Here is a 25393-nt window from a genome sequence, read left to right on the forward strand (position 1 = left end):
TCCATTGTTACTCTTAGGGAGGAAGAACACTTGAGTGTTTTGGTAGAAATTGAAGGAGTCAATGAACTGTTGGTTGAATTTATCACCAAAACATTAAATCCAACTATCACAAAAAGCTTCATCAGCTTTAATTTTTTTCCTTGGTCTCATCATCTTCCTCCAGCAACAAAGATGAAACAGAAACCAAATGTAGTTTTGTATTTAAGGGAGGACAAATATGTCCTTTCCAAAAACTTAAAATGCCAAGCAAGCCCCTAAAAACTAGAAAATAATTATTATATTTAACGGTACCTATTTTTCATTTGGATGTTTCATAAGTATTTTATTGTTATTCTCTCTAAATTTAATCTGAGGTAAAAAAAAAAGATTTAATATAGAATTGCAACTAAGTATCACAACAATTAGAGTGGCACGTCGGAAGCATGGTGGGCCCATGACCTATGGGTCTCTGGATCAAAATCAGGCTCTGATATGTGTACATTTTATTCCCCGTCCTTGTCCAATCAGGAGACGAACGAAGATAGGTATTTCAAAGGTCTTATTCCTCGCCACCCAGCTTCAAAGTGAGAAGCTTCTCAATCACTGTCCCATCAGCACAAGCATCCGCTTATGCTGCCAATGGTTGTTTTCTTATTCCATGGGTTCCACATGGCTAAGGATATACATGAAATTAATATAAGTGGACAGGACAGTATTAAAGATCACAGTAACACTGATCATAGAATTTCACTAAACAGCCTTAAATTTTTATTTAATACAATACTTAACACTAACAAATTTTTTTGCATCATTTGTAACTGGACAGAAGGGAAGAGCACAATTTCTTCCTTTACTCAGATGATTCAAAAATATATTATACTTGAAAATAATGAGACATGGCAAAAAAGGGGGGAGAGAGAGAGAGAGAATAAAATACATTTAAATTTAAAAATAGTTTTCATATAAATACATATGATATGGCTTCATCTTTTTACATACCGTGGTGCTCCATTCGGTTTTGTTAGATCCGGCGTTCAAGAATGCATCCATCACAAAGTTGTGTTCTGAGGAGCACATTACAAACACTACATTTTACCGCCAAGGAATGCAGTCATTGATATGAGAAGTGCTTGTGAGATTAACGTTAACAGCTAACTTGGAAGAGTGTCTGTGAAGGTTTACTAAAAGCGTTTTCCAGATCACAAGTTTTACTTCATAAGCGTCGTGTTTTGTAAGTCACATTCCAAGAAAATAAAATAGCAAAGTTCCCGCAACATCAGCCTCAAAATAAAAAAGATTTGACACTATTTTTCACTTCAGAGAGGAATCCCCAAAAACTATATTTAACACTAAAACAAAAAGTTTTTCTCCACATTCTGGAATTAAAAACGCATTTTGCACAATTTAGTGTATGTTTGGTTTACCTTCAACTGAGGTTGGGATAGCTCAAACCTCAGTTGAGAGATAAAACGCTCATTGCCTGGTAGAAACACGACCTGTCACACCTAAGTCAACATAAAATGCTAAATATATATACTGACTGACATGAAGCTGAGATAATTCTTTACAGCCATCGAAGATGATGGAACAACATTTGATTCACACAGTAACAGGAAACTTGCTGGCTTTACGGAATTACCCAAGCCATCTTTCTGATGCAATGCATCAACTGGGTGAGAAGTAAAACGGACTGCTTGAAAAGTAGGCATTCCTATGGGGGAAAAAAAATGTAAATGAGACATCTAGTTGCCAATTCCACCAAAACAACACACCTAATTTTGAGCAGAAAGCCAGACATATTTCAGTGTCAACAGAAAAGGGGGTGACCTTAAGAAACGAGAAATAAAAACAGATGACCTTTTGGACAAAAGGAACAATGGATGACATGAATAACTTCGGTTTTCCTATAACTTATAGCAGAACCACTCACATCTAAGGCATCAGTGGAGTGACGCTTAATCTTCTGAAGGATCCTTTTTATGTTGTATGAACCAACCTGCACCGGTTTCATTTACAATAAAAAGGAATTAGCAGAAGTCTACATTATAGAGGTGATATGACAGTAAAAATAAGAAGTGCTGATTAGTTCATTTTCATTAGTCATGGAGACTTAGCATATAAGATGTTAGTAGAGAGAGTTCACTCCTAAGGGCAAAAGTAACAAAAGCCTTAATGTACTTCTTAATGTTCATGCATAAATGAATTTGCACGTTAATTTTAGCAATCTGTAATCACAAACATTGCAAATCTGTTACGCCTTTTTTCGGAAGTATTTTCACCTAACAATACCCATTATCAAATAATCTATCCTACAAAAGTTATAAGAAAATTCCGAAACATATAATTTATTATTTCAAAACAGGCACATCAACATCAGGTTCAAGGTCATGAGCTGTATTGAAGACCGTGTATGTTGGATTAAAATTGCTAGAATTTCATGAGACTTTCATTAGAATTTGACATCATTGAGGAGCATTTAACAGAACAAGGATCATGATTTCAAAACCGACTCAATTCCTAAAAACTCATGCACCATATATGGAAACATACAGCATTTCTTTTTCTTTTGGCGGGAAAACATACAGCATTGTTTATCTTGTATGTAATATCACCAGCTTTCACATGAGCAAGTTGCAAACAATGCATGATCACCGGCTGAAAGATTTCTTCTCCTCCAGCCTTTCGAACAGCACAAACATCACCATTAGCATTCAGTGTGGCAGTCATTCGCCCAGTCATTACAGACTCTTCATGGTGAGTTGGGTCTATCACTTAGAAAGCACCAAGCAAAATCAGATAGAATCTTGTATAATAAATGAGCCTCAACAGATGCATACATAATTGAGGGAAAAAATATTATACCATAATATTCTCATCAATGAATAGCCCAAAGGTCACAGCAATAGGAAGATGATGTATAATCAAAGAAAGTGGCTCCCTAACCTGTCAATTAATGCTCATTAATTCAGTAAGGGGATCATAGAAGGAGCTATAACTGGTAACTATTCGTGAAACATTGGCCTCCTTAGGCCGACGTACTATAATCTATTAGAATCCAACTCCATCAAGTAATGGAGGACAAAAATATATTAGGAAAATATGACATTAATTATTGGTAAGTTAGGAATTACAGGTAAGTATAGCAAATAGGATTTTAAATACGATTATCATAATTGTGATTAAGAATGAATTAGGATTAAAATTAAATATTTTGGTGTGCTATATTTTATTTTATTAAATTTTTAGGAATTTATAAATTAATTGCATATTAGAATCATCATATTTGGTCAATATTTCTCTATTACTTTGCATTTTTTAAATCTATCCTTTGACTCTATTAGAGTCGATAATTTAGGCCAAATCGGACGGGTCAACCAAAACCAGTTCGAAAAATTTAGGGCCAAGCTCAAAAAAAATTATTTTTTATTGTTCGAGTTTATTTGGGCGGCCCAAATAGGCCCAAGGAAATTCAGGCCAAGCTTTATTGGGTTCAGGCTTGGCCCGAATACGTGAATAAAAAAATAAATTTTTAAAAAATATCTAAAATATGATAAATGTTAATTAGTTTTTTAAGTTTTATATCATTTTATATCAAAATACTATATAGTATATATATATATGAGTGTTTTAATATAGTTATTTCTTAAAAAAATAAAAATAGTTATATTTCATATTTTTATTATTTTTAATCAATAAAATATCTCAAAATAATATTTTAAATATATTTTAATATTAGTTTTTATATTTTAAGATTCAATTTTTTTCAAAAAAATTTGAGTCCTATAAATCATTTGCGTACAAAAAAATAATTTTATATTTTTTATAAATTAAGATAATTAATTTTAAATTAAAAATAAAATTTAGGCATATATGAATTCCCAACTCTACTTCTAGATAAACATAATAAATAGAATAATATTCTTGAATAATTACTTGGTTATTGTTCATGTTAGACTTGTTTAAAAATTAAGAGTAAACTAGAGTAAGAATCTCTTATATGTAAGAGCTAAACAATATAAAAAGTTAAAAAATGATTTCAAAAAAATAATATTTACTCATAATTAAATAATTTTTTATATAATACAATGATGGCAATTTTTTTTATATTCATAAAAATAAAAAGTATAATTTACCTAAAAGTTATTAAAAACTTTAAACTAATCAAGATAATAATTTTAAGTTAGTAATCTAACTGTGATTGAATTGAGATCAACTTAATTATACTTAAAATAATAAAATTTAATTAAAATATATAAAATATTTATATATGACTATGATAAGAGTAATATTTAAACAATTAAGATATTAATTTACAAATAAAGAAAACATTCATGAATAAATTATACATAATACAACAAAATAATAACAGAGCTACTTAAGTGCAAAGTTAATAAGTTATTTTTTATTTTATTCTTTTAAAATTAAGATAATATTTTACACTTAATAGAATTATTTGAAAATTAAAATTGATTCAACAAATAAAGAAAAAATACTTTTAAAAAATTTCGAGTATTCGGGTCAGCTCGAATAAGTCCAAAGGTGTTAGGGTCGAGTTTGGCCATATGAGCTTTTTAGAAAGAGTATGATACTTTAAACCTGGTCTGAATTGAGCCCGAACCGCCCGAAGTACTGGCTCTAGTCTCTATATAAGGTATTTACTAGTTAGGCATAAGCATTGTCATTAATAGAGTTCTACTAGCTCTCCCTCCTTTGTTTTACATCTCCCTCCCTCTCTTCTCTTCCACCTTATTTTCTCTCTCTCTCTCATTTTCATTATGCTTGCCACTGATCCTACATCATTAAGCTTTTAGTTTCTACTGTGAATCAGGATGAGATAAAAGCTTGACCAAGTAACATTAAGAGATAATTTAATAAATTATAAGAATCATTACCAAAGAGATTTGTTAAGATTTATACAAAATATACTTCAGAGAGCCAAATCAGATGAGTTTCCAGCTTCATTGGATAAACAACAATGGAACCTAACAAAACCATACTTGAAGTCAGGGATTACTACAAGATAATAAATTAATAATTCACTTCCATGGTGATACTTCTCCATTAACTGGGAATTTTAACAATAATTCGTATCAAAATAACAAAAAAAGGGAAGGTTGTTAAGTTTTCCCACAAGTGAATGTTTATTCTTAAAATAAAGCAACAACTTACTGACCATCCTCTCCTCGTAATATGCATTCAGGCCTCTGAAATGTCAAGAGAGCAGCCAAAGCAGCAATGTTGGCAGCATCAACAAGGTTTCTGTTCCCAACAAAAGAATTGTACATATTTAGCTTAAATATCTCCAAACAGTTGGAACTTGGAAATGAAGTCAGTTGAGCTGATTCAGTTAAACTACTAGCATGTAAAACAAAAAGGGGAGAAAAGAAGCTGATATCATACAAAGAAAATTAAACTATAGCTCACCCTCCATTGTCTAATACATGGATGTCAATTCGGATGGCCCATACCAGCTTCCCAAATGGAACACGCAATGATTCTGTGTCTACAGGTCTGCTTTCCCAGCACATTCACATTGAATCTCCAGATAAATTTGTAAACAATAAGCAGAACAGACAAAGATTTTTAATGTACAGAGAAGCTGAGTTTATTTCTCCACATAAATTTCCACGCCAACAAAAATAAAACAAAACGCCATCTTATTCACTCACAAGACTACCATCTAAAACAAATTAATTAGTCCTTAGAATTTGCAAATGAGACTACACTTGATATTTTGAACCACAAAAGGTGAGAAACTAAGAAAACCAAAATCACCTTAAACCGCGGTCCATAATTCGCCCTAACTCAACTGCAGACTCTCCAGCACGACCTTGCTCATATGAAGGATCCTCTGTGGGAGAGAACTCTGTGTACATTGAAACTGTGCCTTCATTAGGCCGGCATCTGTAAGGCTGAACTAGCAGAGATGTTACAAAAGCCATCACATGGGTGTGCCCTAGTTGCACCTCAGATGAACCATCCTCTCTGCAACAACTCATAAAAACATTTAACAGCATGAAAGGGCGAAAAAAAATACGACCAGTTTTGAACAGAGTAGAGTGTGAAAATGGAACGAAATTTAATTGCCTGCCAAACTTGGTAGTGAGCTTACGGTAGTCGAAGGGACCGCGACCATCCACTCGAAGCTCCAAAAGTAGTAGTGCCGTTTCCATGAACGTCTTTTCATTTATTGTCAAATGCAAAGAATTAGCCAACCTCTGCTCCATTTCACTTTACCCTATAAATCAATATAAAAGAAAAGAATTGAGTTTGAAAAGTAGAAGAGATTAGAAGGGGGAAAACAAAAGAGTGAAAGAATGGTTCTCCAGTGAAGGACATAAAGCTGGAGAAATGAAGTGGCTTTCAGGCTAAGCTCGAGTATAATAAATTAATAATGCAGCGTCCAAAGCTTAGAAAATGCAGGCCACGATGGACATGTCAGAATATTACTATTATTTTATTTTGTGTAATCCTGTAATTTCTGTATATAGCCGCTGCATCTGCCTACACACGTGTCCCGTATCAGAAGGATACCATAATACAATCATATTCATATAGTATAATAACCGGCGCCTCTCTCGCTTGGAGGGAGGACAACTAAAATATGAGCCTAAACTATATATTTAATTTTTTAATTTTATATAAAATTTTATTTTAATTTGTTAACTTTTTAAATTGTCTTTTTAATTTTGTAACCCTAATATTATTAATTTTATCCTAACAAATTTTTATATTAAATTTTTAAATATTGATAAAATATTATTAAATGTTGACATATTAAGTTTGAACTTTTTTAAAATAATAATGATTGACGCAAAAAATAATTATTTAAAACTAATAGTGATAGAATTAAAGGATTAAAAAGATATTTTATAAAATTAAGGAACTAAATTAAAACCTTATGTAAAGTTAAAGGGTTAAAAATATACTTTAGTTAAAATAAAAAATAAATGTTGGACCTGGTGAACCATCTATTTAAATTCATTAATAATTTTAACACTTAGGGGCTAATATATTTAATTAATAAAAATACAAAAACTTGATTAAATCAAAATAAATTACAGGAACTAGATTCAAAATCAATAAAAACTAAAAGGATTTGCATAGCAATTTTTTTAATAATAATAAATGAGTATATAATATATATTTAATAATTAAAAATGAAAATAATATATATTTATAATATATACATTTATTTAAAAAGCAATAAATTTTGTATATTTATTTATAGAATATATATTAATAATAATGTATTAGTTATTTTTACAATCACACGAACACGCACGCAAGAGCGTGAAAGAGAGGGAGGAATTTCTTTTGGCCAGAATGGAAAAGGATTGGGTGGGAGGAAATTAAAAAGACGTAGCGATTTTAGGGGGAGGAGGGATGGAGTAATAGAGTGTCAATCCCTTGCCACCCTATGCTCATTTTTTTCTTTAAAATTCATCTCACACGCAACTTGGCTTGATATATTCCAAATTATGTGTCAAAACATTTTCAAAACTTAGTTTAATATATGTCAATTTTTGGATTTATAATATTTAAATAAATATTTTAAAAAAAAGTATTTGAGTAAATTTTATTTTTTGTTATAGCATCGGGGTAACTTTACCATTAAAAGGATTTAATAATTTAAAATATTAATAATAAATTTTAATATAATTTTAATTTTTATAATTTTATTACTAATATAATAAATGTTATAAATATTAAAGTTTAAAAATATTAAAAATTTTAAAAATTTTAAATATTATAATTTTAATATTTTAAATATTATAAATATTAAAGACTCAAAATATTATTAATTTTTGTAATTTTATTTTTTAAAATATAAAGATTAATATTTAAATAGTTAAGAATTATGAGAAAAAAGTTTAAAAACTAAGTTACACCTAATTAAAACTATAAAAATTAAATTATAATTAATTAAAATTTAAGAATTAAATTTTAACTTATTTAAAATTTTAGTGATAAAATAATTAACTTTAGTTTTAAAACAATTGGGCTTAAGGGCTTAAATTATCAGAAGCCGAGTGTACATGAATCAGTCAGGCGCACATGAGCCAAGCCCGTTTTCCATCTCTGTGACAAGCCTCCCTTCATCTATCAACACGGCCATAGCAGCAGAACCAGTGTAGAGGAAGCAGATCGCGCTTACAAGGTCGAAGACCTGAGAGAGTGAGTTAAGCCAAGGAGGTCGTCTGACTCTGATAGACTGAGAGACTGCGAGCTAATGGAGGGAATGAATGAGATCATCTTCCTGAGGAAATGCGACTGCCTGAAGCGAAGCTCGTGGAGGTGAGGCGCCGGTTAGATTAGAAGAGAATGAAGCTGCGATGGCGAAGGAGGTTAAAGAAGAAGGATCGAAGGGTTCAATGGAGTAATCAAGAACCAAGAAGAGCAGATTTCCGTTGTCTGCTTCGTTGGTAAAGATGGAAGTGAGCGTCGCTGAGCAGACTGCAAGAACGAGTTTTTGATGCCTCAGACGGCGGGGGGCAGAAGGTTAGGGGCTGAATGAATTTTAAACTAGGGACATGGAGGTAATTTTATGTATTATAATTTAAATGTTAAAGTTTATTTTCATTACTCTAACTTTATATAAAATTTTAATTTTATTTTTTAATTTTATAAAATATTTTTTAATATTAATATAATTAATTTTAAATGTTTTTTTATCAATATTTAAAAAAAATTAAATTTAATATATTAACATTTGAAAATAATTTATTAATATTCAAAAGTTTAATGTAAAATTTTGTTATAATGAAATTAATATTGTTAAGATTAAATAATTAAAAATATACTTTATAAAATGAAAGACAAAAAATGAAATATTACATAAAATTTTATTATATATATTTTAGTCTAATTTAAATTATATTATTTTTCTTTACAATCTATATGATTACTTTCAATATTATACTCAAGTAGGGTATCAATTCTATAAGGGTCCTCACAGTATATTTTATGTTACTAAAATTAGTGTCCATACCAAAACAAGATGATACAATTATTTTTAATTCTTCAAATGTCATCTCCTCTCTTATTATTTTTATCCTTACATTCCTCCCATCATATTATAGTTTACTTTTAATATTTCTTACAAATTATCACCCTACATAAAAATAATAAAAAAGTTCTTTTTCAAAAGTAAAAGCCATTTCTCAAGCCACTTTGCAATAATAAAATCACCATTCATCAACATATCTATTTCCCAAATAATATAATTACATATTTGTTATATTTTATCAAAGAACAATTATTATTTTTATATTCACAAGTTTAATTTTTGTACTTAGAATATAATTGAAAGTGATATCATTTATCATTTACTTATGCTCTCATTCAGCAATACTTAAGCAATTTAGCCCTACCCACAAGAATCAATATATAGCCATGGGATTCAATATATAGTAATGTGATTCAGTGTATACCAAACATTTATGATTATGACAAAGAAAAATAAAGACCTCGATCATTTATGATTAGGAATATAAAGCTCAACTTTTACAAATGAGAAAATCAAAATAAGAGCAAAAGAAATTTACCCAAATGCAAGCTAATAGAAGAAGATTTTAGTTAAATGGCAGCTTATATCTTTGTTTTTTTTTTTTTAAGTTTTAAAGCTGAAAAAAAACTTGCATGAGAGGCGAAGACAAATAAAAAAAGATAATGATGATGATGCAGAGAATGCGTGCAAATATATTTTGAGCCTTGAGACATTTATTTTTTATAAAGTAAAATGATTTTTTATTTTAAAATTTATTGATGATAAAATTTTTTTTAAGAATTTGAGAGAAATTATAACATTTTCTTGTGATTTAAATATTTTAGTGAATTTTATTATAATTTTTTTTAATTTTATACAAGTGATAACTAGGTTTAAAAAATTCACAACTTTACAACGCACCATAAAGCTTGTGATACGTTCCAAGCGAAACCCGAATTGTGGCTTCTTCCACATTGCCTAACACGCTCACTATAATTCACATGCTTATTGTCCCCAATGAACCCTAACAAAAATCGTTATTTGCCAAATTGACATGGCCCTTCCTAACTCCAAAAGCGTCATCCTAGTCCATTTTAACTTCTACTTAAAATTAAGGTAACAACACACCATATGTCCTATAAAAATGCATCATTCACAAAAGATAGACATAAAAAAAAAATTAAAGAACATTTTTACCTCTCAATTATTCACACAAAAGTATTTGGTATTTTAACCTTTTATGTGGTGCAATTATTCACTCTGTGATTAAAAGATTGAAAAATTTCAAAAAAAGACTAAAAAAATTATACAAAATAACTTATAAAATTGTAAATAAGTACCTTATAAAAAAATTAATATTGATTGTCTTTAAAATATGGTTGGTATTATTTTGACCTTTTATGCGGATAAAAAATATTTATATCCTATTATTTATGTATAATTTAAAAGACTTAATTGATAATAAATTTCTTTTAGAATATTTATGTATAATTTTATAAATCTTTTTCTATAATTTTTTAATCATTTCCTTCAATTAAAGTCCACTTAAACGATCAAAATTAATTTTTTTAATGGCAAAGTGTTCAATGTACCATTTTTAAAGTTAAAAAAAAAATTACACCATATAAAAATTTAAGATGCCAAATGTTCCCATATGAAAGTAAATACCTTTTAACTCTTTGAAAAAAAGAAAAAGAAAAGTACAATTGTTGCTCCCTATTTTACTAATGTGTTTTGATATTAGTCCCTATGCTTTTATTTCAATGTTTCAAGTTCCTTAAATTTTATGTACTTACAATGCTAGTCCTTATCATAACTAAGAGTTAAATCTATTGATATATACATAATCATGTTTCATTTTGTTGGCAACTTAATAAAATTATGATGAGTTCAACATTTATTGAACAAAATGACTATTAATTTTTCTGTCTGTCTATCTACTGTTTTCTCTTCCTTCTAAAGCTTCATCTATTACATGTTTAAATATTTTGATTTGCTCTTTTTTGTCTTCCACTCATTTTTTATATAACTTATCATAATTTTAACAAATCAATACAAGAAATAATACAGTTCACAACTGTGAATCACCATAAGTCCTTATAGTCATATTTAAAAACAGAGACTAATATTGCCTACAGAAAAAATTCAAGGATCTTGAAACAATGAAATAAAAGTACAGGAACTAATACTAAAATATGCTAAAAGTATAAGAATTAAAAGTTATATTACCCCATAAAGCAAGCACTTCTCTATTGGCCAGTAAATATACTGCCTTTGCCAAGAAAAAATTGCTATTTCCTACAAGAAGTTGATCGGAAAATGGTAATAACAGGAAAATAAAATTACAAAAGAATTGGCCATGTATTATCTAGAGTTACAGGAAAGTTTTTGATTTACAATATTACCATGTCCTGCACCCAACATAAACTTTTTTTGATCCTTCCACCATGTATACAACATAAAAAATAATTCACTTCCCACACATCAAAATCAGGAAGCTGGTATGCTGTGTTGTTGCACGTCAACTTTATCAAAAGGTTGTTAAGATCCAATTTACGATTTTGCAGCCTGATAGAAGTCCCCCACGGTAAGAAACACATGCTTGCCAAGAACCACTTCTACAGCAGGTTGCTTTTCAATCGAGTCAACCATTTTCTACAACCATAAGATACATAAATAAGTTCATTTCACATGAAAATAAAAAACAAATGCATTTTACTCCTCCAAATTCAGGCCTCATTTATTTTCTATTTTGGGGAAAACGGTGTGACATTCTGTATTATCAACTAATCTAGATTTGAGCATCTGTCAAACTCAAAATAAAGATAGCTTTGAGTGTTAAGGTCTCATTAAAAATTTAGTATGTGAACAATAAAATTTAGTTATAATTACCCGCAAGACTGCTTCCTCAATTCACCAATCTTGGTAACTCAACATTGAAATAATATGGCAAGGCATCATACAGTAGATATTTTAACTGGTATTTGCAGTATTCATCCCACGTCAAGGTTCAAGGTTTTTTGTCATATTTTAAATATGTATCGATTTTGCAGCTTCCCAACTATTGATAACAAAGACAACATTTAAGCTTTAACAAACCTTTCCATTTCCTTCTTGAAACTCGATCTTTAAATTTGAATGATCTCTTGATAAAAGGTATGTTTGCAGATTATGTCCGAATTTTGCTTCACCTGTAACTATTTAAAAGTACCCACAAAAAAAAAAAGCAAGTCAGAAAAAAACCATGAAGAAAGAGGAATGACAGAGAGAGAATATAAACCTGCAAAAAGTGAGACAATGGCTTCTGAATTAAACATCAGAGCAGGTCTTGACAAGGTGATACCGAATGACATGCCAGAAATCCCATAGAACTTCTCTTCACCTAGAACCACCTGCACAATGTACAAAAAGAACTTCAAAATGGCATGGTTTGAACCCATGGCACATGTAAAGTAGTTTTTCCCCCGTCCGTTTGTTTTTTAAGCTATACAAATCACAGGTTTATCTGCAGCTTTCCTGATCCCTTTGATGTTTTCATACTAGACACACCATAAAAAGAATCAACTCTAAAAATCCAGTTTGACAATAATTTTAATCGTTATTACACCGTCCATCCATAAAACACTTCCCTTAACTGGCCTGACAAGTAAGGGTTTTGAAACACGAACCACAACTCTTGCTAGAAAAGCAACCACCAGTATCGCACCCAAGGCTCGAGCCCATTTAAACTAATCACCCGTGCCACTGCCACGGCTAATACCAAGTGCCGTGCCATACTATTTAACAACCATCGCTAAGAAAAAGAACGTCATGATTTCCATTATAGTACCATTACTAGAAACTAGAAATAGCATAAACCAATCATGGCATGGATGAATCAACAACCAGCAAAATGAATAGATAAAGGACATGGCAAGCTTAACGTAATACTCTAGAATAAATCTCGGCACTTTGAATTTTTATGATGAGAAATTCAACCATAACCACGCAGCAAGATAATCTCATTCTCCTCCCAAATACGCATTGCAGCAAAAGCACAAGGTTGCATTTCTACATCTTGTATGTTAATAAAGCCAGATCAAATGAAAAACCTTCAAATTTGTCTCAACATCAAGCAACTTACAGCATGTGAAGGCATCATAGAATAAAGAAGCAAGGGAGAACCAATGGCATCTCTGATGTAGGATTCCTGCAAAATTATGATAAAAACAAATGCCAGGCAAAATTTAGCACAACAGATCAAATGATATGTGAAAATTATATGCTAGCCAATAACTTGCACTTTGTGAAGCTAGTGCTGTCATTGTAGTAAACAAAATAAATAAATCTTCTGGGCTTCGTTTCATCTTCTGTAAATTAAGAAGTAAAAATAGTTTACGATTTTTTGTAGGAACTCATCCCAAACCTTACTTCTGCAATTTAATTTTTCAATCTCCCATTAAAAACTCTAGTTCTTGAAAGTCAAGGAATTAAACATGAATTCATAACTGTCAAGATGTGAAACGAAACTTTCAGTAATTTTTTTCATTTACTAATCTGAATATATAATTTTTATCCATTGTTGGCCATTTACATAAACTGTACAGATGAAATAGTATCAGATATAAATTAATTATTTTTTCCTATTGAACTCAGTTGGCACGTTTCATATCAGGACTAGGGAGGACCCACAAAGACTTGAGTATGGTCTTCCTTTTCTGCTCAAAGATATGCTAACCATTTTTTTCAAGAGTGTGTGTGATGTAAAGCCGAAAGTCATATAGTGTTCCCATGAGTTACTGATCTCTCAATTCTACCTGTGAGTGCAAAACTCTTTGAGAAACTGATTTATCTTCATCCAATGATTCAAAGTAAACCTCCACCATGTCCGTTGGTTCTAGAGCAGACTTCTTCCGTAACTTCTGAATTCTGTTAACAATCTGCATGGAAAAATTCCACCAAAATGAACGCATACTTTTAATTAAATTTTAAACCTTAATGCCGTAAAGGTGAAATCTCAAGTCAAGGTAAAGAAGAAAAAAAAAATATATATATATATATATAATGAAGACACCTGTTTATGTATTTAGTGAAGGTACAACAAAATTTATTCTAGGACGTGAGAATTGCTTAGAAACCAAATCAATAAACCCTTTTTGGTCCTTTTAACTTGAAATATCACTGATAGAAAACACTAAGAAATGCCAATCTGCCACAACAAAAAGGATGATTAAGATCCTCACAATGTCAACACGTCTCAAGTACTCAACACCATAACACAAACAAAATACTGCATCTCAAAACTTTTCCCAGCTGTTAATTGCTCCCCTAAAGTGAATCACCAATTATTTTAAACCATCAAAGAACATATCAATAACTCTAAAAAATGGAACCCATCACAATTTTGCTTTACAAAAGCACAAGTCTGCAGGCTAGCATGAGTAGCACTATTTGCCAAATTGGCACCCACCACCAAAGGAAATGTTATTGGAGGCTTACTTTCCACTCCCCCTCAAGCCATGATACCATGTAAAGATTAAAACAAGAGAATGCTTTGGAAAGTCTTGATAAAGGGAGACTTGTGTTATACATATTTATAATACAGTGACTATTGGCTGTTTGTGGTCTACCTAAATAAAGAAAGTACAAACTGATAGGTTCCAAGATGAGTAAAAAGAAATAAGAACATAAATCTCTATTAACACATGAAATCAGAATCTAATTTCATGAAATTAATAAGAGAACATAGAATTGATAGAAGAAAATAGAAGAAATAAATCTATCCAGACGATATAGAACAAAGATCTCGTTCTATATCGATAGCCACATTTAGGAAAATCTCCAAAGGGCCATGTCTTAAAAGTCTGTTTTATTCATGATAAGCTTTCTTCTAAGTTGCTAAGCATATTTGTAATGCTAAATACAATTTAAAATAATGAATAAAATTTAAATAACTAGATAATTAAATAAAACTGAATAAAATCTCCTATAATCTATATCTATATAAAATACTAAATAAAATCTAAAGAACTAAATATTTGAATAAAATCTAAATAACTAGAGATCTAGATAAACATATAGATATCTAAATAAATATCTAAATATCTATTAAAAATCTAGATAATTAAATACCTAAATAAAATCTAAACAATATTATTAAATAGAAAATATCTAAAATAAATTAAAAATAATATTTATTTATAATATTTATCTTCCCAAATCACCCATTATCTCAAAACTCTATCAATACTCCTCCCTTGAAAATTTGCCTTGTCGTCAAGGCGAGACACAGGCAACAGCTTTCTTGTGTACCTGGAGGTTGAGATGGGAGTAATAGATAAATAACAGTATCTCCAATGTGGATTCCAAAAGGTCGAACAAGAGGCTGCATGGGAACTTCAAGAATAAAGTTGTAGTTAGACCCACTATCCACCAAGTTCAGGACCTAGCATTCAAAGAAGCTCCTTTGGAGATATGTTGTTGCTATCTAGAATAGAATTGAGGGAAATTTCAACCCCACTAGGTTCCATCTCCATGGTTTTGTCCTCTTCAAGGGAAGGAACAATTTCTTCGCCCTCATCTGTAATTTTCCAGCAGCAAAAAAGATCCCTTGCAGTGATGTCAGGTTTGAGAGTCTCACCACAGCTGAAACACAGTCCCATCTCTTGTTGTCATTGCTGTTTGGCTTCCATGGAAGCCATTCTAGATACTAGCTTGTGAGGAAACAAGGTTGAAGTTTCTGGCCGAAGGGAGCTTGAAGTTGCTGATGTCTTTTTGAAGTCATGTGCTGTTTGATAAGGGACTGAAGGAAACAAAGGCTTAGTTTGGTTCCGCAGGGCAATTTTCAGCCAGCAAGAGTTTTGGGCTTTTAATTCATATTCAAGGGCCAAATTAACAGCCCAGTAAACTGTGCTGGGTTTATGAATCCGAACATCAGATTTGAGCTTCTCCTTGAGGGCTTTGATGAAGACTCCCAAGAGGCAATGTTCCAGCCAATTCTTCACACGAGCAAAGCGCCTAGCAAATTCCAAATGATACTCCTACACAGAACCAGTTTGCTTGATGATACATAAGAACTCATTTGGGTTCTGATATTCTAGAGGCCCATAATTTTTTAGTGGCACCTCCACTAATTCTTCCCAATAGAGGATTGCACATTCCATGTTAACAGAAGTGAAGAAATCACGAGCGTCTCCCTCTAAATGCCTCAATGCAATATCAACTTTGAAGTCTTTAAAAGTGTGATAATATCGAAAATAATTTTCCACCTCTAAAATCGATGGTTGTGGATCTCCACCATTATACTTGGGAAAATGTTTTCTAGAAGATGGATGATAATGGGATGGGATAGGTGGTGAAAATGTGGGTTTGTGAAAAAGGCGTGCGGAATAGGTAGGTACTATCTTTGGATCGAACGGCTCTGATGCCAAATGATAGGTTTCAAGATGAGTAAAGAGAAATAAGGAACATAAATCTCTATTAACATATGAAATCAAAATCTAATTTTATAATATTAACAAGAGAACATAGAACTGATAGAAGAAATAAATCTATCAAGATGATACAGAACAAGAATCTCGTTCTACATTTCTCTCAATAGCCATGCTTAGGAAAATCTCCAAAAGGCCAAGTCTCAAAAGTCTGTTTTATTCATGACATGACTGCTTTTAAGTTGCTAAGCATATTTATAATGCTAAATACAATTTAAAATAATCAATAAAATCTAGATAACTAAATAATTAAATAAAACTGAATAAAATCTCCTAGAATCTATATCTATATAAAATACTAAATAAAATCTAAAGAACTAAATATTTGAATAAAATCTAAATTACTCAATATCTGGATAAATATATAGATATCTAAATAAATATCTATATAAAGTCTAGATAACTAAATACCTAAATAAAATCTAAACAATATTATTAAATAGAAAATATCTAAAATAAATTAAAAATAATATTTATTTATAATATCTATCCTCTCAAATCACCCATTATCTTGGAACTTTATTACAAACACATACTAACCTCACAAACTGGAATTTAGCTTAATTAGGAAGTGAGGGCAGCATGCATTAATGTAATAAATCAATTCATTCCAACCATGCATGTTCAGACTCGGACAAGTTCTCCCCTAGCTCAAGCCTTTAATATATACCAATAAACTTTGAGTAATGCAGGCAAACAAGATGCGGTAATATTCAAGAGGCCCATCAATAACAAATAAACTTGTCAAGAAAATGACATGAAGCCAAGAGTATGAAGATGAAGAAAATACTGTAGTCTCTATATGTTCATGGAATGCATTGTACCTCACGTGCAGCACCAGCCTCAAACAATGATTCATCAGGACGCAAATCCAATATCACTAAAACATCACCTAGAAAACAAAGACAGCAGTGCTGGTCAAGGATAAATCAATGCTATATTTGACAGACCATTACATCCTACAAATTAGCTCAGTTTCAAAAACAGGGCATTCTTAGATGCAGGAAAAACCATCAGTAATTATTAAAGATTCTAACCATCCCCTGCTGCATCAATTTCCTTCTCCGTCATGCCATCAGGGTGTTTAAAATCACGGAGAACCTGCATAAAAAAGAAAATAAAAAACATAATAAACCAATTTAATAGTCCCCATCCACTTTAGATCAAACTCATTTATAGATCCACAAAAGGAAAAACTGAAACCCATGATTCCTTGGATGCTTCTAGACTAAACGTTTATAGGCCTAAATTCTTGAAACAAAATCTGATGGTCAATTTATATAGCACAGTTTTACAACTAAAGAAAAAGCTCCAAAAGAAATTATTCAAGATCACACATTCTTAAACCCCCAGTCATTCTAACTGAGGTTATCCACAAATTTCCTATGCCAACCAATGATCTTCTGGAACCAAATTATTTTGAAAGTCATAATTTCCTTCATATTATCATTACAATATACAATGTAAACCAATTTAAATGGCTGCATTGATAGAAAATGGGTATCATGACGAGTTCTAAAAGATTGGCACCTTAATATCAGTCTGCTTCAAACAGTGATTTGCAATTATTACTTCCCCACTGTTCTCAAAAGACAAAATATTTTCCTGGGACATTGCTTTAATCTCTTTGGCAACAACACCCATAGATTTTCCCAGTCTCTTGCCTAATACACTGCATAGTAAAAATAATAATTAATGATATAATGACTAAAAACTATCTCATAATGAAAAAGGGCTTGCTAGGAAGCAATAAGAAATTATTACCTGAAATCAGGTTCAGCACGTAAAGATGAATACTTCAAAGTATCATTGCAGGGTACAAGTGATCGTACATTTAGTTCCTCCAAGACATACTGCAATACATAAAGAATAAATACATCTCAAAATCCAATTTAATTCATAGTCAGGAAGCCAGAAGAATAAATAGAATGGAGTGAGCAATATAAACATTCCCACATGTTTAGCAGTTAGAATAGTGTTACTGGGTTAACTAATGTGCCTAGTGTCAAGAACTAGTTTGCCAATACCAGTTGTAGTATCTTTACAATAGACCTTACAGCAAAAGTAATACTCTCATATGAATGGATATTATGACACGAGTGTAGCCTAAAAATAAGTCATACAATTTGGCATGCCTACAATGTACAATGGCAAGCTATTGAGATACCATTCCAGAAAGTGATGCAATAAAATTATGAATGATGAAATGGATATGCAATAAGATAGTAAACAATGACATCTAGAATAAGAACAAATCATAGGCCACCCTGGGGGATGTTGAGGAACGAACACAAACACACGTAGAGACTTACATGTGGTAATTTGGACATTTTACATGCGAAGAAAAGACTGTGGTTCCTTTTTCTGTCTTGTTGTGAGAGAGAGAGATGCGAGGACCTCTATGACATTACTTAAAAGTTAAAAAGTTCATATTATGTCAAAAGCTTGTGAGTCGAGAATGAAGCATGTAAAGGTTCACAGATCTTCACCTAACAACTCAAGATTTTGAGTCAAATTAGTTTAAATTTGAAGAGAACTTCACTGAATTCTGCTTAAGATTGCATGAAGCAGGCCTGAATGCCCATTTCTTTAATATCAAGGCGTGTAATGCATCTCCTTCCTGTCCCTTATGCATGGACGAAATCACTATTTCAATCATAAAAAGTATAAACAAGAGAGAAAATGCTTAGGAAAGCCTAGTTAACAGGAGGCTCGGGTTTAATATATTTAGAGCAAGGATAGTGTAGTGTAAGAAACAAACAATGAAAGACTCAAAACAAAGAACAAAAATTATCAATACTATTCAATCAAATTATGACTATTGTTCCAAGCATTGTGCTTTTGTTGAGTAATAAAACTCAAACTAAATTATTTTATGAAGTCCCAACTGATCAGATTTAGAGTCAATGTTGTCATTCAAAGTGTCCTTATGTGTTTATGTCATTCATCATAACATCAATAGTGTTAATGGAAGAAAGAAGGGAGAGAAGAGACTGATTTCATTCACAAAAATGTGCCAAGGACGTAGGATACAAGATATACCCTAAACCTAGACATGTGTCCCAAAAGGTAAGGTCCTATACTGTCAATAACTAATCTGTAATGCAGAAATATATGAAAAGACAATAATAACCTATCAGCATAAAGACAATAAAGCCATCAAATAACCATAAAATAGCATAACATGTAACAATACTCCCCCCCTAAAAAACATCCTTGTCTACAAGGATAGTGGTAGAAGCGGGAGCATCTGTCTGAAAGTGAGGGAACTGCTGTTTTACGGCTGAAAGATCTTCCCAAGTAGCGTCTTCAGGTTGAGAAAATTTCCAGCGAACCAGCACTTGAGTCACCGGTAGATTATAGCGCTTAATGATTTTTCTACCCAGTAATTCCTCTGGTTCCAACATAAACTGACCATGATCATCCACTGGGGGTAAGGTGGGGGTAGTGGGGACAGCCGTGCTAACATACTTTTTTAACGTGGAAACATGAAAAACTGCGTGGACCTTAGTGTGAGGAGGAAGGTCCAGTTCATATGCAACTTCCCCAAGACGCCGTAACACCTTGAATGGGCCAAAGTAACGAGCAGCTAGCTTATGCAAGGAAGAGCTGTTCAAGAGATTCTTTCTAAAAAGGTGTAGTTTGAGAAAAACCATGTCTCCTTCAACAAATTTTCGCTCAGACCAGTGCTTATTAGCTTGTTGAATCATCTTATGTTGAGCCTTCAATAGGTGTTGTTTCAAAAGCTGAATAGTAAGCTCCCGTAAATTGCAAGTTCTATCAACCATTTCATTAGATGAATCACCAGCAATGTAAGGCAGATGAGTAGGAGGAGGCACCCCATAAACAGCTTCAAAGGGAGACATACCAATGGAAGAGTAGAAGGTAGTATTGTACCATAATTCAGCAAGTGGCAGCCACTTAACCCACTGTTTAGGAAAATCTCCCGACATGCAACGGAGGTAACACTCCAAACAGCGGTTGAGTACCTCAGGTTGGCCATCCGTTTGGGGGTGATATGCTGAAGAAAATTGTAATTTGACCCCATACAGCCTTGCGAGTTCCTTCCAGAATTTCCCACAGAAAATAGGATCCCGGTCTGAAACAATAGACTTAAGAAACCCATGCAACTTAACCACATTATCCATGAGGATATTAGCCACATCTACAGCAGTAAATGGGTGCTTGAGAGCCATGAAATGAGCAGCCTTAGATGAACGATCAACAACAACTAAAATAGTAGTCTTAGAGTAAGATTTGGGAAGGCCACTAATAAAGTCCATTGAGAGCTCGGACCAAATATGTTCCGGAATGGGTAAGGGTTGGAGAAGACCAGGGGAGGCAATTAATTCTGGTTTAAAGTGCTGACATGTAGTGCATTGATGTACAAAATTGCGAACATCCTTTTCCATTCCTTTCCAATAAAAAAAAGAGGCAAGCCGTTTGTAGGTGGGAGTCATACCTAAATAGCCCCCAATGCCATCAACTTGAAAAAACTGAAGTAAAGACTCTCGAAGACCTCGATCAGCACCCACCACCAGCTTACCCTTTCGTTTCAACAATTGGTGTTCCCAAGTGTACTAGGATAAGAAAAGGGATTAGTTTCCAGACTTCTAATCAGCTGCTGTAAATGGTCATCAAGAAGCCAAGAATCACATACCCTCTCATATAATGGAGAGATTGGCATTGAAATGGTCAAACAGTCCCCTTTGGAACGCCTAGATAAAGCATCAGCTGCAGCGTTATCACATCCTTTGTGGTAAACGATTTCATAGTCGAGCCCCCAAAGTTTATGCAACCACTTACACTGCTCTTGACTCAAGTCACGTTGCTCCAAGAGATGCTTCAAAGGTAAATGGTCAGTACGGATGATGAATTTGCGTCCCCAAAGATAAGAACGCCACTGCTTGACAGCAAAAACAATGGCCAACAATTCACGCTCATACGCAGACAATTGTCTCTTACAGTAGGAAAGTGATAGAAAATATGGCAAATATTACTTTAGGAGGAAATCATTTATTACTTCTTATTGCCTTTCATTAGTTTATTAGTTTTGTTGTTTTTCATTTAACTTTTGTAAGTTTCCTTCTTGTGAAGGAAACCAAGCAGCAAGTGGATTCTTATTACTTTTCATTAGTTTATTAACTTTTGTAAGTTTCCTTCTTGTGAAGGAAACTAGGCAGCAAGTGGATGTTTCCTTGTTAGGAAGGAAACCTCATGCTTATAAATAGCATGACTTGTATTCAGGAAGGGAAATGAATGTTTGAAGCATTATGATTTTCTGAAAGCTCCCTCTCTCTCTTCAGTTCTGCATCTCTCTTCTGTTCTCCCTCTCATATTTCAATCACTTCTCTCTCTTTTCACCTTCTCTGTTCTCACTTCCCCTCCACCTCCCACACTCTGTTTCTGTTTCTTCTCCCTTATTCTATTCTGTTCAAATTAGTGTGAGCGTGAGTGTTTGTGTTTTACATCAACTTGGTACCAGAGCCTGGTTCTGAACGTTCCTAGGCTGTTTCCGCAACCGGAGATCAAAGGAAAACTCTCAGGGGAGCTCAGCATACTCTGTTCACGCTGCCAGCACCCAGAATCACATTTCCTGACGTCAGATCCAAAAATGGACGCTACCATCGTGCTCAAAAGGGAAAATCCGGTTAGAACCAGAAAAACCACCTCCGCCCGAAGCCACACGCGCCGTCACTCGCCGGTGGAGCTTCTGTGTGTGGTCTTCACGCGCCTCACGCGCCGTCACGCGCGCCGTCCGTACATTCGCCGCGAGAATGTGATTTCAGTGTTTTCTGTGTGTTTTCACGGAATTTGTTCAACTTTGAAGGAGCTGAGGGGCACAAGTCATCATCTAAAACTTAGTTGGGGGTAAAACTTTTTGTTTTGGGCTCCTAAAGCAACGCTAGTAAGGCTGACGACCCTCTCATTTAACTGGCTTATTTGGTTCTTAAAGGAAGGTGTTTCATTCATAGCTAGTTCTGAAATCTTTGTTGTGCGGTACTTGGGTTTCTTTGAGCATTGCAATTTTTATTTTATTTTTTTAATCATGTTTTAATATTTTGAAAATATATATATATATATAAAAAGGGAAAATTTACATTGATCATTATGTTGTTAATTTGTGACTTTTGATAGCAGTGTTCGTATAACCTAAGACACCTACCTTACACACAATCCTGCCCTACACCGTGTCCAAAAAATTACCCTAGGTTAGTTGAAGCTTCTAACGGTTTTCCTGAAAGGTTTTTGAACCTTTGAAGATTTCTGTGAAGACTTCACTCGAATTGTTACCTATTTAGCATACGATCCCTGTGGAATTTTTGAATTCTCAGAGGGTTAGTGTTGTTAAAAAAGGGACTTCACCTATTTAGGTGAGAGCAACTTAGGGGCCTTTCTTCCTTAGGTTATTAAATCCACTCCAAACTTGCACTTTACCATACCATCTTTGTCATTGTATGACCATTCGTGATTTATACGATAAGCAAGCTTTATTAGACTAAGAAATTACTGCCCTAAAATCTGTCATGGCTAATAACTCCCAAATCACCCAAAATCATCTTGAGGACTCTGAAAGGACTCAAAGGGCATATGTGGACCAGCGGCTAGATGAAATTAAAGAATTCATGGACAATAAATTTGAAGAGATAATGGGTGCAATTCAGTTGACATACAGACAAGATACAGGGAAAACAACTGGAGGGATACTCAAAAGACCTATCATTAGAGGAGAGTCAAGTCTTAAAAATGAACAATTCCCAGTCCACAATTAACTTAGAGGTAATTCCCTTAGGATTGGTCATTCCTCTAGAGCTATGGGTGAAAGACACAGTAGAACATTTCCTCATGAGTTTACCAATCATCATTCTGATGACATAGATGATACTTGGGATGGGCAAGGGCCTGAAGATCAACATCATAGACCATACTAGTTAGTCCATAGGAATGGTAGAGAAGGCCTTAGAAGAAAACATATTGATGACATCACCAAAAAGGTTAAAGTTGAAGCTCCTGAGTTTGATGGACGATTGAATCCTAGTGCATTCTTGGATTATTTTGAATGGTATGACATGAGAGATATTCAGCGAGTTCGGTTTACGAAGATGAAGCTCGTGGGATCTGCTAGGAAATACTGGCAAAATGTCCAAAGGAACATTGAGCGACAAGGTTATCCACCGATTGAGACGTGGGATGAAATGAAGGCCAAGCTGAAAGAAAAATATGTGCCGACTCATTATAAGAGTCAACTGTATGACAAATACCTTAATTTGAGGCAAATCTCCACAGCTTCCGAGTATATTTCTTAATTCGATGACCTTATGATTAGATGTGACATGGATGAAGAGGAATGGCGCAACATTACCAAGTTTGCTAATGGTCTCAAGCCATATATACAAAAGGAGCTCAAGTTAAACTTTCCAGAGTCTCTTGAAGAAGCTTATCATAAGACTTTGGAAGTAGCGTCTCTCTCACAGTACTCGTCTGCAAAGCGTATCGATGTGCAGAGCAATCAATTTAGACAAGCACAAACTTCCAGTTTGTCTGAACGACCAACAGGAGCACTTACATCTAGGCCTAGCTCGTCTTTTACACCTACTCAAGCAATTGGGTTAAGGGGTAATACTTCTAAACAGCCTAGTGAGGCTATAGTTCCTGCTTCCCGCCATAACAATTCCTTTGTCGAGTGTTTTCGCTGTCACTCAAAGGGTCATATTGCGTCAAAATGCCCACAGCGTACTCTAGTTATTGACTCACAATATAAAGGTGAGGAAGACAATGCAAATGCTGACGTTGCCGTAGATCCAGTTGAGTGTCCTTCAGATGTCGATGAGGACATCATCATTGATGAACATGGGTGTGAGACACGTCAAGTTGGAGTTATGCGATGCATTCTATCTGTCCCTCTGCCTAGTGATTCATGGAAGCGAACAAGTATTTTCCATCCTTTTGTGAAGTGTGGAGATAAAGCTTGCAAATTGGTGATTGATGGAGGGAGTTCTAGAAACATTATTTCTAGTCAAGGAGTAGCTCGACTCAATCTCAAGACAGAACCTCACCCAGAACCTTTTCGTGTTGCATGGGTCGACAAAATTTCTTTACCAGTCACGCAACAATGTCACGTTCCTCTTCACTTAGGTGACTATAAAGAAGAGATTATTTGTGATGTTCTTCCAATGGATGTTGCTCACATTTTACTTGGTCGACCGTGGCTTTATGACCACAATGTTATCAATCATGGTCGTGAGAATACCTATACATTTAAGCATGGAGGCAAGACGATCCTGTTACATCCTACTAAGCCTGACAACGAAAGCAAGGGCTCAAGTAAATCAAAAAGCACAAAATCCAAAACCCACAATTTGCATCTTCTGACAGAAAAACAGTTTGTACAAGAAAGCAGAGAGAGTACGATTGTGTTTATTTTGGTATCCAAGATCTCGCAACGAATTGCTACTACTTCAAAAATGCCAGCGGAAGTGCAACAGCTCTTACAACAATTTCGGGATATCACTCCCGATGAGCTTCCATCTGAATTACCACCAATGAGAGATCCAACATGCAATTGATTTCATTCCAGGTTCACAACTCCCCAATCTATCACACTACAGGATGAACCCTAAAGATAGGGCAGAGCTTAACCGACAAGTCAATGGATTGTTGGAAAGGGGTTATATCCAGCATAGTATGAGTCCTTGTGCAGTACTTGCTATTTTAACCCCAAAGAAAGACGGCTCTTGGAGAATGTGTCTAGACAGCAGAACCATCAACAAGATCACCATCAAGTATAGGTTTCCCATTCCTAGACTTGATGACATGCTTGATTTAGTGTCTGGATCTAGTTGGTTTTCAAAAATTGACCTCAGAAGTGGTTCTCATCAGATTAGGATTAGGCCTGGAGATGAGTGGAAGACTGCTTTTAAAATGCAAGATGGGTTGTTTGAATGGCTTGTCATGC

At 33.5% G+C, this 25393-nt stretch overlaps 2 protein-coding genes across 14 annotated transcripts in view; both read right to left on the minus strand.

The window, feature by feature from the left end:
* Window positions 1–297: 297 nt before the first annotated feature.
* Window positions 298–6307, minus strand: LOC129288890 (exosome complex component RRP45B-like). 13 transcript variants are annotated; one of them, XR_008588096.1, is made up of 9 exons: window positions 6092–6307; window positions 5404–5964; window positions 5153–5238; window positions 4872–4961; window positions 2842–2922; window positions 2563–2750; window positions 1910–1975; window positions 979–1043; window positions 298–652 (listed from the first exon to the last, which is right to left on the minus strand). XR_008588096.1 is itself a non-coding variant. In XM_054925695.1 (8 exons), the coding sequence occupies exons 1-4, from the start codon at window positions 6204–6206 to the stop codon at window positions 4891–4893; spliced, it is 696 nt and encodes a 231-aa protein (XP_054781670.1). In that variant the 5' UTR covers window positions 6207–6307; the 3' UTR covers window positions 783–1043; window positions 1910–1975; window positions 2563–2750; window positions 2842–2922; window positions 4872–4890. The 13 variants fall into 13 exon arrangements, 8 of the variants coding, with proteins under 8 accessions (XP_054781670.1, XP_054781671.1, XP_054781673.1 ...); XR_008588095.1 differs by having other exon boundaries at window positions 979–1064; XR_008588097.1 differs by having other exon boundaries at window positions 979–1064; window positions 2530–2750.
* A 4829-nt stretch (window positions 6308–11136) lies between these two features.
* Window positions 11137–25393, minus strand: part of LOC129288114 (isoleucine--tRNA ligase, cytoplasmic-like) — a 54032-nt gene continuing 39775 nt past the window's right edge. Inside the window, exons 20-28 of the mRNA XM_054924494.1 lie at window positions 18202–18290; window positions 17968–18109; window positions 17475–17538; window positions 17262–17329; window positions 13765–13887; window positions 13092–13157; window positions 12249–12360; window positions 12068–12165; window positions 11137–11623 (exon numbers count right to left, since the gene is read on the minus strand). Of these exons, the coding sequence (XP_054780469.1) occupies window positions 11522–11623; window positions 12068–12165; window positions 12249–12360; window positions 13092–13157; window positions 13765–13887; window positions 17262–17329; window positions 17475–17538; window positions 17968–18109; window positions 18202–18290 (864 nt within the window). The 3' untranslated portion in view covers window positions 11137–11521. The remainder of the gene's footprint in view (window positions 11624–12067; window positions 12166–12248; window positions 12361–13091; window positions 13158–13764; window positions 13888–17261; window positions 17330–17474; window positions 17539–17967; window positions 18110–18201; window positions 18291–25393) is intronic.

This window comes from Prosopis cineraria, unplaced genomic scaffold (genome assembly GCF_029017545.1).
Source record: "Prosopis cineraria cultivar Desert tree isolate PC_DT_omini unplaced genomic scaffold, ASM2901754v1 PC12, whole genome shotgun sequence".
In the NCBI taxonomy this organism is placed as follows: domain Eukaryota; kingdom Viridiplantae; phylum Streptophyta; class Magnoliopsida; order Fabales; family Fabaceae; genus Prosopis; species Prosopis cineraria.

What these genes read in the sequence shown, in the direction of transcription:
- LOC129288890 (XM_054925695.1), bottom strand. Translation starts at nt 6,206, where the DNA reads ATGGAGCAGAGGTTGGCTAATTCTTTGCATTTGACAATAAATGAAAAG. An exon ending in ATTATGGACCGCGGTTTAAG is followed by an intron (nt 5,491 to 5,754) that starts GTGATTTTGGTT and finishes CTGGGAAAGCAG; the next exon opens with ACCTGTAGACACAGAATCAT. An exon ending in CATGTATTAGACAATGGAGG is followed by an intron (nt 5,239 to 5,403) that starts GTGAGCTATAGT and finishes TGTTGGGAACAG; the next exon opens with AAACCTTGTTGATGCTGCCA.